This window comes from Pelobates fuscus, chromosome 10, assembly GCF_036172605.1.
Source record: "Pelobates fuscus isolate aPelFus1 chromosome 10, aPelFus1.pri, whole genome shotgun sequence".
In the NCBI taxonomy this organism is placed as follows: Eukaryota; Metazoa; Chordata; class Amphibia; order Anura; family Pelobatidae; genus Pelobates; species Pelobates fuscus.
The window spans coordinates 102,722,204-102,737,087 of record NC_086326.1 but is presented as its reverse complement, the minus strand read 5'-3'; the positions used below and the strand labels follow the sequence as shown (position 1 = coordinate 102,737,087).

The 14,884-nt window shown below is 43.8% G+C and overlaps 1 protein-coding gene across 1 annotated transcript in view; it reads left to right on the top strand.

Moving 5' to 3' along the window:
• WDFY4 (WDFY family member 4) overlaps positions 1 to 14,884 on the top strand; it is a 344,228-nt gene that overhangs the window by 144,132 nt on the left and 185,212 nt on the right. The window contains exon 13 of the mRNA XM_063434671.1: positions 413 to 506. Coding sequence (XP_063290741.1) covers positions 413 to 506 — 94 coding nt within the window. The remainder of the gene's footprint in view (positions 1 to 412; positions 507 to 14,884) is intronic.

The window sequence follows — 14,884 nt, the reverse complement described above, 5'->3', positions numbered from 1 at the left end:
GAAGAGTGTGTCCTCTTGTTTGCAAGGCAATATTTCGGAGCACCTGCCTTGCAAAGACTTCTGATTGAAATGTATTGGGAAGTCTGTGATTGGAAAGTCATAGAAAGTCTGGGTGGATTAGCAGGGGAGGGATTGCAAAGGCTGCAGACAAGATATCTGCAGTTATAGTTTTTTTTTAGATTTACCTTAATGAAAAAATATATAATTAAATGCATGCATGTTTTAATAGTGACTTTTTAAAAATGTGCTTTGGAGTGTCCCTTTCACCCTATATCTTCTATAAATACACTGTACATCTCAAAAAATAAGTTTGAATCTTTTTTTGTAAGGAAAGGCTTTGTCAAATGAACTCTAATGTGTTATTAAAATATTAATAACGTTGACACACTGTGATTATGGTTGTTTTTTATAGGTACTCTGGAGATGCCCATGCCACTGTGGAACCAGGAGCTCTGTGTGTTGTCATCAGCCTAATTCAGGATACATACAGCCAGGAATATCCAGAGGTAAAAGCATATCTTGTATTGAAATGTAGTTTCATGACTTTTTGTTGTGGAACACTAGGTGGCAGCAGAGCCATGCCGAACAGGAAAACACTGAAGAACAAAACAATAGTTATTTTTGAACTCCTTTAAATTAACTAGTGTTGGTTGCATTGAATGTGAAATAATGACTAATGAAATATGAGAACTTACCAAGTCAGATAGTCTTGAGAGATTTGAGGACAAAATATTGACCTTTAAATAGCCCATAGAGAAGGTTTTGTTGTGCATACACTGATCAGCTACAATATTAAAACCACCTGCCTAATAGTTGTGCTGCCAAAACAGCTCTGATGCGTCAAGACATGGACTCCACAAGACCTCTGAAAATGTCCTGTGATATCTGGCACCAAGACATTGGCAGCAAATCCTTTAAGCCCTGCAAGTTGTGAGGTGGGACTTCCATGGATTGGATTTGTAGTTCCCATTAGATTGAGATCTGGGGAATTTGGAGGCCAACGCAACACCTTTTATTCTTTGTCATGTTCCTTACACACTTTCTGAACAATTTATGCAGTGTGCCTAGATGTATTTTTTTTTTGCTGAAAGTGGCCACTGCCATCAGGTAACACAATCACCATAAAAGGGTGTACGTGGTCTGCAACAATCTCTAGGTAGGTGGTATGTGTCAAAATAAAATCTTGAATTCCAGCACCCAAGGTTTCCCAGCAGTACATTGTTCAGAACATTACACTGCCTTTATTTCATTGTGCATCCTGCCATCTACACACGCATACCCGGCCATCCACCAATCTAAAAGGCATCAGACCAGGCAACCTTCTTCATTGTTCCATGGTCCTGTTCTGACGCTCACATCCCTATTCAAGGCACTTTTGCAGTGGACAGGGGTCATTATGTATACTCTAAACAGTCTGCTATGCAGCTCCATACTAAGAAAACTGTGATGTACTGTGTGTTCTGACACATTTCTATGATATCCAGTATTACATTTTTCAGCAATTTGAGCACCAGTAGTTCTTCTGTGTGACCGGACTAGCCTGGCTAGCCTTTGCTCCCCACATGCATCAATGAGGTCGCCCATTTGTCCTGCTTCCAACACATGAACTGACTGTTTACTTGCTGCCTAAAATATTCCACCCCTCGACAGGTGCCACTGTATTGACATAATCAATGTTATTCAATTCACCTTTCAGTGGTTTTAATGTTGTTGCTAATCAGTGTATTAAAGATGATAGTGGAAGAGACCTTGAAAAAGTTGGGATGGGCAGGCATGGCCAGATTAACATAGGGGTGCTGCTGCTCCAGGCCCAAGCCTATGGAATAGGCCAATTTATTTTAAAAAAAAAACTTATCTTAGGGTTGCCATGTATTTCTCAAAAGTATTTCTCAGGTATTTGAGGCTTCCTAGCCGCTGCCAGTATTGCAGTAATAAACTAGGGGGCACTGGGAGACCTGGGGACACTGAGACACTAGGGGAAACTGTGAGAGATGGTAACGGTGAGAGACTTGGTGACACTGAGACACTAGGGGGCACATAGAGACCTGGGGACACTGAGACACTAGGGGAAACTGTGAGACATGGGGACGGTGAGAGACTTGGGGACATTGGGAGACATGGGGACACTGGGGAACATGGGGACCCTGAAACACTATAGACACAGTGGCCCAGTGTCTCCTACTGGTCCCTAGTCTCTCAGTGTCCCTATGTCTCCCAGCCAGTGTCCCTATTGTCTCAGTGTCCCCGTGTCTCCCAGTGTCCCTGGTGTCTCTCAGTGTCCCTATGTCTCCCAGTGTCCCTGGTGTCTCTGTGTCCCCATGTCTCCCAGTGTCCCTGGTGTCTCTGTGTCCCTAGTGTCTGTGTCCCCAGTCCCCTCAGTGTCCTCATTTATCTCAGTGTCCCCATGTCTCTCCCAGTGTCTCCTAGTGTCTCAGTGTCCCCATGTCACACAGTGTCCAAATGTCTCTAAATGTCATGGTGTCATAGTGACATGGGGACACTGGGAGACATAGGGATACAAACACTAGGGGACACTGGGTGACATGGGGACACTGAGACATTAGGGGACACTGAGAGACATGGGGACACTGGGCAACTTTAAGAACAGAGAGACATGGGGCACTCCCAGTGTCCCCATGTTTCCCAGCCAGTGTCCCTAGTATCTCAGTGTCCTCATGTCTCCCAGTGTCCCTGGTGTCCGTAGTGTCCCAAGTCCGTAGTGTTTCAGTGTTTCCTAGTCTCCTAAAGCCCCCTAGTCTCCCAGTGTCTGTGTCCCAACGTCTCCCAGTGTCCCCATGTCTCCCAGTGTCTCAGTGTCCCCTAGTATAAAAGAAAAAATCTCAGTCACTCACTGTGATAGATTTAAGCAGGTTTATTGGACACCGCAACATTTCGACCTGTACCCAGGTCTTTATCAAGTCTCCAGTGTCCCCTATGTATCCCAGTGTCTCCTATGTATCACAGTGTCTCTGTATCCCAGTGTCCCCTCGTGTCTCAAAGTCACCCAGTGTCCCCATGTCTCCATGTTTCCCATTGTCGTCAAGTGTCTGTGTCCCCAGGTCTCCCAGTGTTCCCTAGTATCTCAGTGTCCCCATGTCTCCCAGTGTCCCAATGTCTCTCAATGTCCCCTAGTGTCCTAGTGACATGGGGACACAGACACTAAGGGACTGGGAGACATGGGGACACAGACATGCCCCCTTTTTGGGTATGCTCGCCCCTTTCAGAAGTTTGTGTTATGTGATTTGCGTCAGTGGCCCACCCTTTAACTCCGTTCATAGAATTCCTGCTTTACTGGACACTGATGTTAGGGGATATGGATTTACTTGAAAGGTGAAAGCATAGGATTAGCATATGGTATGTGTTTTCTCATAGCTGCTTTCTATGAGTTTCCCTCCAGCACCATCTCCATCAGATACATAACGCTTGGGAAGTAGGACTGTTTTAGTGTTTTGGTTGATAACATTTTGTAATTAGGCCCATCATAATTGTCAGCACCAGGCCCAGTGGGCTCTTAATCTGGCCCAGGGGGCAGGGTTAGAGTAAATTAGATTTTTGAAGAGAGTGGGGTTGTAAATAAGAGTACAAGTAAAATAATGGTCATGTTGAGAGGGAAGGGACACTGAACCAGAGTAAGAATTTGAGTTTCTAATAGAGCTGGAAAACAGATTGTGACATTGCAAGATGGTGTCCATGATGACCTCCTGAGATGTATTTTTTTTTACATTGGGCTCTAAGATTTAATTTGGAACCTTATTTTGATGAGCTAAGGGGGATGAAGCGGATTAAATTATATATATTTTTTTAAATGCTGGGCTTGTTTTACGTCTCCCTCAGCGTTGTTAATAAGACAGTGTAGTCCCTATTTAGTCTTTTTTATCTCTTTCTATTGAGTTGGAATTTTAGTGAAATTCCTATACAGTTATTATGAAATTAATTCTATAGTGACTGAGCCACGTTAAGGAAAATAACACTTCAATACAATGTAGAGGGCTGTAGAGGGTTATTCACGTCGAGTGGAGGCTTCAGGATCTCTGCTCCTACACACATGCCCTACACTGAAAGGGCTTTTGAGATGGGACTGGCCACGGGTCTATAACCGCCTCCCAAACCCCAAAGGAAATGATGTGCAACAATGTATCTGGTGACTAAGATACTCTAACAAGCAGTATTTGAATCCAGACTGATCTTTAGAGCAGCCGGCTGTCACGGGAGACAGGACTCCTTGTATGTGTTTCTTTATTTTTACTTTTTTGTCTGACATCCCCCTGTATTCAAATGGAATCCCTACCAGATAATTGTTCCCTTGTGTTCGGCTATCCGTTCTCTTCTGTTCAGTTACCGAACAGACTATGTGTGGTCCCCCTTGTTAACATCTGGTAATCACCAACCACCACTGGCTGTTAACAACAAACAAGCAATCACCTCAAGTGATTCCTGGGTGGCCGCCATTCGCATATACGAACACACGTGCTATCAGGAGTGGCAGCCATCTTTTCTCCTGAACGCAGGCAGTGGTACATGGTCGTTGACTGCATGCAGGGCCGACGCGTCCATAAGGCGGCACAACTCACCTCGTACTCCCTGCAGCCAGAACACAGGAGCCTGGCAGTGAAGTCATCCGGTCTCTTCTGATGATGTCAGAAGGGGGTGGGACTTCAACTGCTCCCAGACTCCCCAGCGGTCCTGACTATTTCTACCTCCAGTGGAGCCCGTCCCACCCGACCACCAGGGGTAAGGTTCTTCCCTCCCTGGCCCAAGGTAAGCCTCTGGGAGGGGGAAGACCTTTTAGTATGTTGTTTTTTTTTATTCAAAAGTTTTTTGTTTTTTTTTAGCAACCCCTCTCTACTACCCCTGTGCCCCTCTACAGCCCCTGTTCCTCCTAAACTGCCCCCTCTACAGCCCCTGCCCCCCTCTACTACCCTGTGACATTCTCTTCAGCCCATGTCCCCTTTCTATTGCTTTTGTGCCCCTTCTACAGCCCCTGTGTCCCCTCTATTTTCTTCTACAGCTCCTTCCCCACCATACAGCCTTTGTCCCTCTACTGCCCCGTCTCCCCCCTCTACTGCCCCTGTCCCTCCACCATATTGTCACTGCTCCCCCTAAAGCCCCTGTCCCCCCCTACTGCTCATTTACTCCCACCATACTGTCCATGTGACACCCCTATATTACCTCTGTGTCCCTCTCTATAGCCTGTGCCCCCCTCTACATCCCCTGTGCCCCCATCATACTGCCCCTGTGTCACCCTATACTGCCCTTGTTTCCCACCGTACTGCCCCTGTGCCCCCACCACAGCCCTGACTCCCCTACTTCACATCCCTTCCACTACAGTCTCTATTCCCCAAGGTGCAGCCCATAACCCCCTTTTCACCCCATAACTCCACTACAGCCCCTAACCCCCTTTAACACCCCATAACTCCACTACAGCCCCTGTCCCTTTACTACAGTCCTTACCCCCCACTACAGTCTCTCTCCCAATTGCTGCCCATATCCCCCACACGACATCCCTGTCCCCACTTGCAGCCATCAACCTTCTTCAGTCCCTAACCCCCTTACTACAGCCCCTATCCCCCACTACATTTCTTAAGCCCCCAATTACAGCCCTTAACTCTCAAGTACAGCCCAGTCCACCTACTACATCCCCTAACTCCTCACTTACAGCCCATATCACCCCACTAAAACTCACTACCAGCCCCCCTCCCAAGATTAGTTTCTGGATCTGTCCCTGCTTGTATACCTGTGTCTTTATGTGCCTGTATGACTATATGTCTGTGTATGACTGTGTCTGTATGTCTCTATATGACTGTGTCTGCATGTCTCTATATGACTGTGTCTGCATGTCTCTATATGACTGTGTCTGCATGTCTCTATATGACTGTGTCTGCATGTCTCTATATGACTGTGTCTGCATGTCTCTATATGACTGTGTCTGCATGTCTCTATATGACTGTGTCTGCATGTCTCTATATGACTGTGTCTGCATGTCTCTATATGACTGTGTCTGCATGTCTCTATATGACTGTGTCCGTGTGTTTCTGTATGCCTTGTTCTATATATCTTTGTGTGACTATGTCTGTGTATATTTATAAAAAGATAGTGGAAGTGCACTCAACCCTTCATCAAGGAATCCAGGGTGCTCCAATGGATAAGTCCCAGTACCAAAGTGGACCAAATGTAAAATTATTAATTGTAGAAAATAATCCAGGCACTCCAACGAATTCCAAAATGTAGGCAATTTTATTAGAACCAGGAACTACACAGCAACGTTTCAACCCCTTAGGGTCTTTGTCAAACCCTAATTGGCTATGTGAAAGAACCTGCTGGAGTACTTTATGTGTGAAGAGTGTGTCCTCTTGTTTGCATTGTTACACCCCACTCCCACGACTGTTAGCCAGATAACCTATCCTTTTACTTCCTGGTTGTTCAGTTCAATGGAGCTAAACTCTATGGGGTTGAAACGTTGCTGTGTAGTTCCTGGTTCTAATAAAATTGTCTACATTTGGAATTCGTTGGAGTGCCTGGATTATTTTCTACAATTAATATGTCTGTGTATATGTCTCTGCATGCCTGTATGTATCTGTATGCCTTATTCTGTATGTTTCTGAATGACTGCGTCTTTATGTGTCTGTATGACTATATGTCTGTGTTTGTGTAACTGTGTGCCGCTAAAGATGCATTTTATTTGTGTGTGTGTGTGTGAGGAGGGGGGGCGTCAAATTCATCTTCGCTTGTGTAGCCAAAAATCCTTGCACTGGTGCTGACTACATGGATTTCTGAGTCGGATGCACAAGCTTGCCAACCCCACAGAAACTTGTACCACTGCCTGTTCTTCTTCCCAACCAGCTAGGAGACCGGCGTTCGAGAGTAAGGAACTACCGAACAAAGGAAGCATTCATTTCTTAAATGCCAGGGGGAGCATTCTTTGGTGTACGCACAGGAACCCCTGAAGGTTGACTGGCCAGCCTAACCAACTCTCTGGAACTGTTTTGGGCTACCACCTCATGGCCGATCGGTCAGTCAAAACTTTGTTTGAACGTAACTCTTGTTTTACCAAACCGATCTGAGCGCTTTTTGGATGTGTTGTGCGCTCAGATCGGGGGTATTCGGTATTAGGATTTTTGTGGGGTTCCTGTACTGTTTTCATGTATTTTTGTAATATCTTAAAGTTGTATGTAAGTTTTCTTATTTGAGAAATAATTGAGTTATCTTAATTGGAGCTCAATTATATCTCAAACACAAAGGCTTGTGGGAAGGAAATCCCTGTGATTTTGTCTTGGAAACCCTATGCTAAGGGGAAAGTATAAAAAGCAGAGTGTGGCCTAATAAAGTTCAGATTGATCTTCTACCCAATACGACTGGTTGCGTCCATTGTATTGGGAAAACTCTACATAGCAATAACAATATCACCCTATGCAGTATATCTGGAACTAGGACTAGTGGAGGATCGAAGAAATAACAACAATAGACTAGTGAACCTGTGACACCAGCCTTAACACAAACGAAAGGGAATAGTGAAAATAATAAAGGACAGGCCAATGTCGAAGGATACCAGAAGGCGGACAGAGCAATAAACCAAGCTAAGTCAGGAATACCAGAGATCAGAATTGTCAGGAAAAGTCGAGTCAATACAAATGTGCTTTTAGAACACTAAGGAACCACAACCGTGCTTTACAGGCTTATGTGGTGATTAGCTTTTTAGTTATGTCATAATGTCATAATTTCCACATGTCCAAAACCTGACCATGCATTGTCTCTGAAATGACGTGGGCAAATCTTGGGTCCTAAATATGATGTGGGGTCTTAGAGTAATAAAAGGAAGCAAGTTAAAAATGTCCAGAATTATGTGGATATGAAAAGAGGTGGAGTGACACTAAAAGAGGAAGTGTGACTAGGGCTGAAAAACATAGTGATTTTACTCCTAAATGGAAGAGAATAGAGCAGTGAGATTGCATGGGGTCTGAACTACATAAGGGATACTCCAATCATGTTTAAATATTGCATTATATCCCTTTGTTTTCTTTTTGTTCTGAACTTATTACATAGAAACCAAACTCACGACCACCCTCTGTTTTTTGTGAAAAACTATTTTAAAAATAATAACTTGACTTGAATCCGGTGCTGGTAAAACTCTGTGGACCAGTCAGGAGGGATGCTGCGAGGCAATGTGGGCTACCCTGTAGTGGTAGGGGGTATGGGGATGGACCAGGGCTGGACAAGGGGAGAAGAAGTAGAGAAAAATGGAAACCAAGTTTAATGAAGGTGGAATTAGAAAGGCATATATTGAGACAAAGCTGGTATTAAGGAAAGAGGTGAAAGATCTCATTGTGGCACATTGCCCATACAGTTCTATAGGCTTCTACCTGAATGTGTGCTCACAGCGCTGCCTGCAAGTAAAGCGGTTAATTGTACTAAACGCTGGTGTCATTTTTGCACAGAGCGAGCGTTGGGCAGCCTGGAATTCACGTGTGCAGGGGTTGTAACTAGACCCGGGCACAATGTTACAGTTACTCTGCACCGGCAGCTTTTCAACAGAAAAAATGGTTTGTTGCATGATAATTTCTAAAAGCAGAAGTGGTCATGGAGGTTGGAGTGGTTTAGGAAATGCTCTAATATGGTGTTCATTTTCCTCAGGTTAAATTAAAATTATTGTTAATACAGCCAACAACACCGTACAATGGGTTATACAATTAAGAAGCCCTATTCGAGACAGATTATAATCTTTTATTTATTTTTGTAGCTTTCTTAATTCATACGTGCCCACCTGTCCGTTTTCACTTTTTTAGGAAGGAAGATCATGGGATTAAATGTAAGTTCTGTGAAAGCAGCAGTTTAATGATTGTCACACCTTCACCAAGACTAGGATGAGGGTTGTACACAGTGATTTACATGGTAATTAATTTACCATGTGAAAGCAAGGTTTAGCATCCATCACATAAGAGTAGATCAAGCAGTGATTGGTAGGATTACAAATTGATATTCAAGAATAGTGGCACATGTTGCATCTCATGGAAATTTGGATAGAAAGAAATGTAAAGAGGAATTGTGGATTGTGAATTGCAAACTTAGGCTAAAATAGCAAAGCACAAAATAAATAAATAACTAGGTTATTTTGGCTTAATATTTGCATTTTAGTTGTCAGTTTCCTACAGATTCCATTTTAGTGAATAATCCCATCATTTATCCTTCCCCAGATGCATATGAATCTTTTTTTTTATTTTTTTGCCATTTTAGCCCTCCCTTTCACCCCTTTTTAACCTTTTTCAGACAACAAATATCCTGGATAAAAATCAATTCCTTTTTTTTCTCTAAAATGGTTCAGTTTCCGGCTGCATTAAACCATTTTCAGTAAAGTGCAATTTACAGGAATGCTGGTTTTAGCTGAAACTTCACAATCTGAATATTGACAACCTGGACAGAATCAATCCCCCTCTTCACTCCCATCCATTGAACAATAGCATGATCTGCCAAGTGCTGAACAATAGGATTGTGAATATTCTGAACTCTCGTGTTCACTTAGTGTCAAACATTTTTTAGAAAAGAGAAGGGGGCTGCATTAGGCCATTAATTATCCAGTCAGTTCTCAGGTTCCATGAATAGTGAAAAAAAAATGTTCCCCACAAACGTGCCGGTGAATTAATTAGCGTCACAGGCAATGGAGGCTCATCCATAGAGGCATGTGGACGGTGCCCCACTATTTTTTACGTGGGGAAAATGTATTTGCAGTAGTTTAGAAACACTAAGATTCTTTTTTTTTTTCTGTAGGTGAGGGTGGTAAGCCAAAAAAGTATGGATAAAAAATTAGTGTCTCTTTAATTCAGTATTAGGTTTTAGTTCTGCAGGACCTCTCCCTCTCATTGGTAGGTGTTTGAAGCATCTAGGCATGTAAAGCAATGGGCTGGTTTGAAATCTGCCCTGTTTCAGCAGGTATTGCACATGTCTATTGTCCTTTAAGAAGTCTATTAAGGGGTCATCATTGGCTCATAGCACCTGTGGATTTGGTTACAGTACTCACAGGAGACAGAAGCAAGAAGCCATATTGGTAACACAGAGAGAGCACAGCAGCAGCTCCTGACCACTGCCCCATATAAGTGAATAATTTTAGTTACATAGTTATATAGCTGAAAACAGACTTGCGTCCAAGTTCAGCCTTCCTCACATTTGTTTTTTGCTGTTGATCCAAAAGAAGGCAAAAAAACCCAGTTTGAAGCACTTTCAATTTAGCAAGAAGCTAGGAAAAAATGTCCTTCTTGAACCCAGAATGGCAGTCAGATTTACATTTGGATCAAGCCGTTATTACCCTACATTGAAAGATTATATCCTTGAATATTCTGTTTTTGCAAGTATGCATCTAGTAGCTGTTTGAACATCTGCATGGACTCTGATAAAACCACTTCTTCAGGCAGAGAATTCCACATCCTTATTGTTCTTACAGTAAAATAACCTTTCCTCTGCCTTAGACAAAATCTTCTTTCTTCCAGTCTAAACGCATGACCTCGTGTCCCATGTAAAGTCCGGTTTGTGAATAGACTTCCACAAAATTGTTTGTATTGGCCCCGAATAATATTATCTTTATATTTCCCCCATTGCCCTAGTGAATGCTTGAGGAGAGATTAAGCAAATACATTTACATTATTAGTATGTGAGACACTGCAGCGTTTTGACCCCTAAAAGGGTCTTTTTCAAGTTTGACAAAGACCCTTTAAGGGATCGAAACGTTGCAGTGTCTCACTTATCCTAATAAATACAATTGAAGATACTTGGAGTGCCTGGATCCTCTTTCTACCACTGATATCTACTCCCTGGGACTGTTGCTGGCCCTTGGTCCAGTTTAGCAACCGGATCTTCACGTGATTGGAGTGCGGTTCTTTATTTCTCTTTTTGCAACTAATAGTTTTAATAAAACCTAATGCACATACCCACCATTTTCTTTAAATTGTTCAGTCACTCTGCAGCTGAGACACTCATGCTGTGGCTAGTTGAAAAGTTGTAGAACTTCAAACTGCAGGACTGAGGCTGAGACTCTGAGGACTGATCTGATTCTGATTTAAATCTGTTGTAATCTGTAATGATTGTTGATTTTGTTAACCTTGTCCGCTAATTAGAAGAATATCATTATCCTGTTGCTTTAGCTCTGTGTACACTGTGTGCTGAGATCTAATCGTGAACCAGGAGTAGCTGACTTGGTTGGAGTCTATCAGTATCCTTTTGCTTTACCATGTGCACACTGTGTGCTGAGAGTTAACGGAATAGCTGACATGTTTCATAACAGCAGCAATATATAACAGAAAGATAAGGTTATCACAGCAGGAGCACTAATTTAAATTAGATCATGTATTGGGAGAGCTAAGAGAGGGTTATGAACATAGACAGAGGGCTGGAGCATTATACAGAGACATGTACTGTGTGGGGATCTCTGTATTGCAGCTCTGTGTAATACCTTACAATGATCCTAACTGTATCGGATAGTTATGAGTATGTCCTTATTGTGTCTAGCTCTGTGTGTTATTTGTCTGTATTTTACTCCCCTCTACCCGTTGTCTGGGTATCTCTGTTGTCTACTCAGCTCTGTGTATTTTACTTCTATTCTTCTCATTTCTGTTTGGGGTATGGTTGTCTCTATATTGTACTCACCTCTGTATATTCTACCTCTATTTTTCCCATTTCTGTTTGTGGTATGGTTATCTCTGTAATGTACTCAGCTCTGTGTATTTTATTATTATTTATAAAGTGCCAACAAGTTCCAACAAGTTCCTTAGCGCTGTACAATGGGTGGACTAACAGACACGTATTTGTAACTAGACAATTCAGACACACAGGAACTGAGGGATTGAGGGCCTTGCTCAATGAGCTTAAATGCTAGAGGGAGTGGGGTTTAGTGACACAAAGTACGAACAGAGGTTAGACGTATGTCTCCGGCAGAGTGTAGGGGCTTAGATGGGAAATATTTGTATATTAGTGAGGATAAGTAGGTCAGAGCAGCATTGTGTTGAGATTTGTAAGCAAGTATCAGGATCTTAAATTGAGTCCTAGACGCCAATGTAGGGACTGACAAGTGGTGGAGGCATGGGAGTTGCAGGTGGACAGGAAGATGAGCCTCGCTGCCGCATTCATTATAGATTGCAACGAGGCAAGTTGGGAACGCGTAAGACCACTGAGAAGGGCATTACAGTAATCAAGGCGAAAGAGGACAGCAGCATGGACAAGCACCTTTGCCGTATCGGGTGTTAAATAGGGTCGGATATGCACAACTTTTTTGAGAAGCAGCAGCAGCATTTGGCGATTGATTGGACATGAGGAGTGAAGGAGAGGTCGGAGTCAAAGAGAACCCCTAGGCAGCAAGCCTGAGAGGTAAAGCACATGGTAGAGCCATTGACTTGGAGGGAAAGAGACAAGGGAGTAGCAACACTTGAGGGAGGGAAGACCAGAAATTCTGTTTTGGACCGGTTCAGTTTAAGGTAATGAGCAGCCATCCAGTTGGAAATAGCAGAGAGGCAGTCAGAGACACAAGTCAAGAGGGGTGGTAAGAATTCAGGGGAGGACAGATAAATGTGCATGTCATACGCATTGTGATCCTTGTCAGCAGGTAGCACAGTCCTCTAGGGCAAAACATGCCTTTTAATGCAACTTCATTCCAGGCACTTTATTTGCAAGTTTACACATGAGGCAGCAGCAAATGAAAACATAAATATAACACAGATCCCTATAAACAAAAACCTAGCCTGTCTGAGCACTAACTAACATTAGGTTCCCTATCTCTCAGGGGTTAAACTAGAACAAAAATTATTGGTTTCACCAACCTAGAGTCTTTGTCCGCTCTCAGCACTCCAGTATTTAGTCAGCCTGCTGCTTCCAGCCTTCCAGAGAGAAACAAGCATTCTCCCCTTACCTGCCTAGCAGGGAGGGGTTTATTCCCACTGCTGCAGCTGATTACCTGCAGCTGAGCAGTAGGTTGGAGACAGTCCAAAAACCCTGGCCTGGATCTATGTCTTCCAAGAAAACCGCTAAACTGCGGAGTGGAGCACTGGCCCACCCTGCTCTCCAAATGCTCCACCCCAGGGGCCCATAACTAAATATTCATTCTGGTTATATACACAGAAACATACACTCCCCCTGGGGTTAAAAATCATATGCCTCTCTGAACAATTCTGTCGAGATATAGACTCCCTCACAGACCACCCCATTCACCTTATCACATATCCCCCTCCCCAGCTCAGACCCATCGGGGCGAGCGGCCTGGGACCATAAACAGTGAACCCGGGAGAGGCCATCTGCATTACCTTGGGCAGGTAAGGCTGAAGACTTAGGAACCATCTAGTCACCCTGGCATTCTTTTCTTTGTTTTGCCTCATCCACGTTAAAGGAGCATGGTCCGTGATCAGTGTAAAACATCTCCCCAGTAAGTAATATCTCAGGGATTCTAAAACCCATTTTATCGCTAGGCATTCCTTTTCCACTACGGAGTACCTCTGTTCATGGGGATTAATTTTCCGGCTCAGATACATGACAGGATGTTCCTCTCCTTCATGTACCTGGGACAGAACCGTGCCAAGGCCCACATCAGACACATCGGTCTGTACCACAAATGGTTTAGTGAAATCCGGAGCCACCAAAACGGGGTCAGCACACAAGGCTCCCTTCAAGACTTGAAAGGCATGCTCCGCTTCCGTGGTCCACTTAACCATAATCGGGCCTTTTGCCTTAGTAAGTTCAGTCAATGGGTTGGCAATGGTAGCGTACCCAGGGATGAACCTGCGATAGTAGCCGGTTAAGCCTAAAAAAGCCCTGACTTGCTTTTTAGTTACAGGACATGGCCTACTGGTGATGGCTGCTACTTTGCTCTCTTGTGGTTTAAGGAGCCCCCGCCCGATAGTGTATCCCAGATATTTTGCTTCTTCTAGCCCTAAAGAACACTTAGCAGGGTTAACTGTCAAACCGGCAGCCCTTATACTATCCACAACTGCCTGAACCTTCATCAAGTGGGTTTCCCAGTCCGCACTGTGAATCACCACATCATCCAGGTAGGCGGCTGCATACTGTCTGTGGGGGTGAAGTATCTTATCCATCATACGCTGAAACGTGGCTGGGGCACCATGCAACCCAAATGGCAGTACTTTATATTGGAACAACCCATCAGGGGTAGAAAACACGGTTTTCTCTTTTGCTTTCTCTGTCAGGGGTACCTGCCAGTATCCCTTGGTGAGGTCCAAGGTGCTCAGATATCTGGCCTTACCTAATCGCTCTATTAGCTCATCCGCACGAGGCATCGGGTAGGCATCAAACTTAGAGATATCATTTAGCTTACGGAAATCATTACAGAAACAGATTTCCCCATTTGGTTTGGGCACTAACACAATTGGGTTGTTCCACTCACTTTGTGATACTTCAATCACCCCCAACTCAAGCAGCTTTTTAATCTCTGCACTAAACGCTTCACGTCTAGCCTCAGGTATCCTGTAGGGCTTCAGATTGATCTTCTTCCCAGATTCAGTTAGGATATCATGCTTGATTATATGTGTTTTTCCTGGTATTGGGGAAAACACATCCCTATTTTTAGACACAAACTCCCTGACTTCCTGTTTCTGATGGGGGCAAGAGTATCAGCGACATGCACCTCCGGACCCTGCTCACGAGTGCTTGAGTAGGTTTATCTCTGGTCATGATGAGAACCTCTCGTTCTATCCATGGCTTCAATACATTTATATGATATGTCTGTTCTGGCTTCCGTCTGCCTGGCTGTCTTACTTTATAGTTCACGTCACTGATCTGCTCAGTGATTTCATATGGCCCTTGCCAGCTGGCTAGGAATTTGCTTTCTACTGTGGGAACGAGAACTAGAACCCTGTCACCTGGTTTAAATACCCGTAGCCTTGCGTTCCGGTTATAGCTT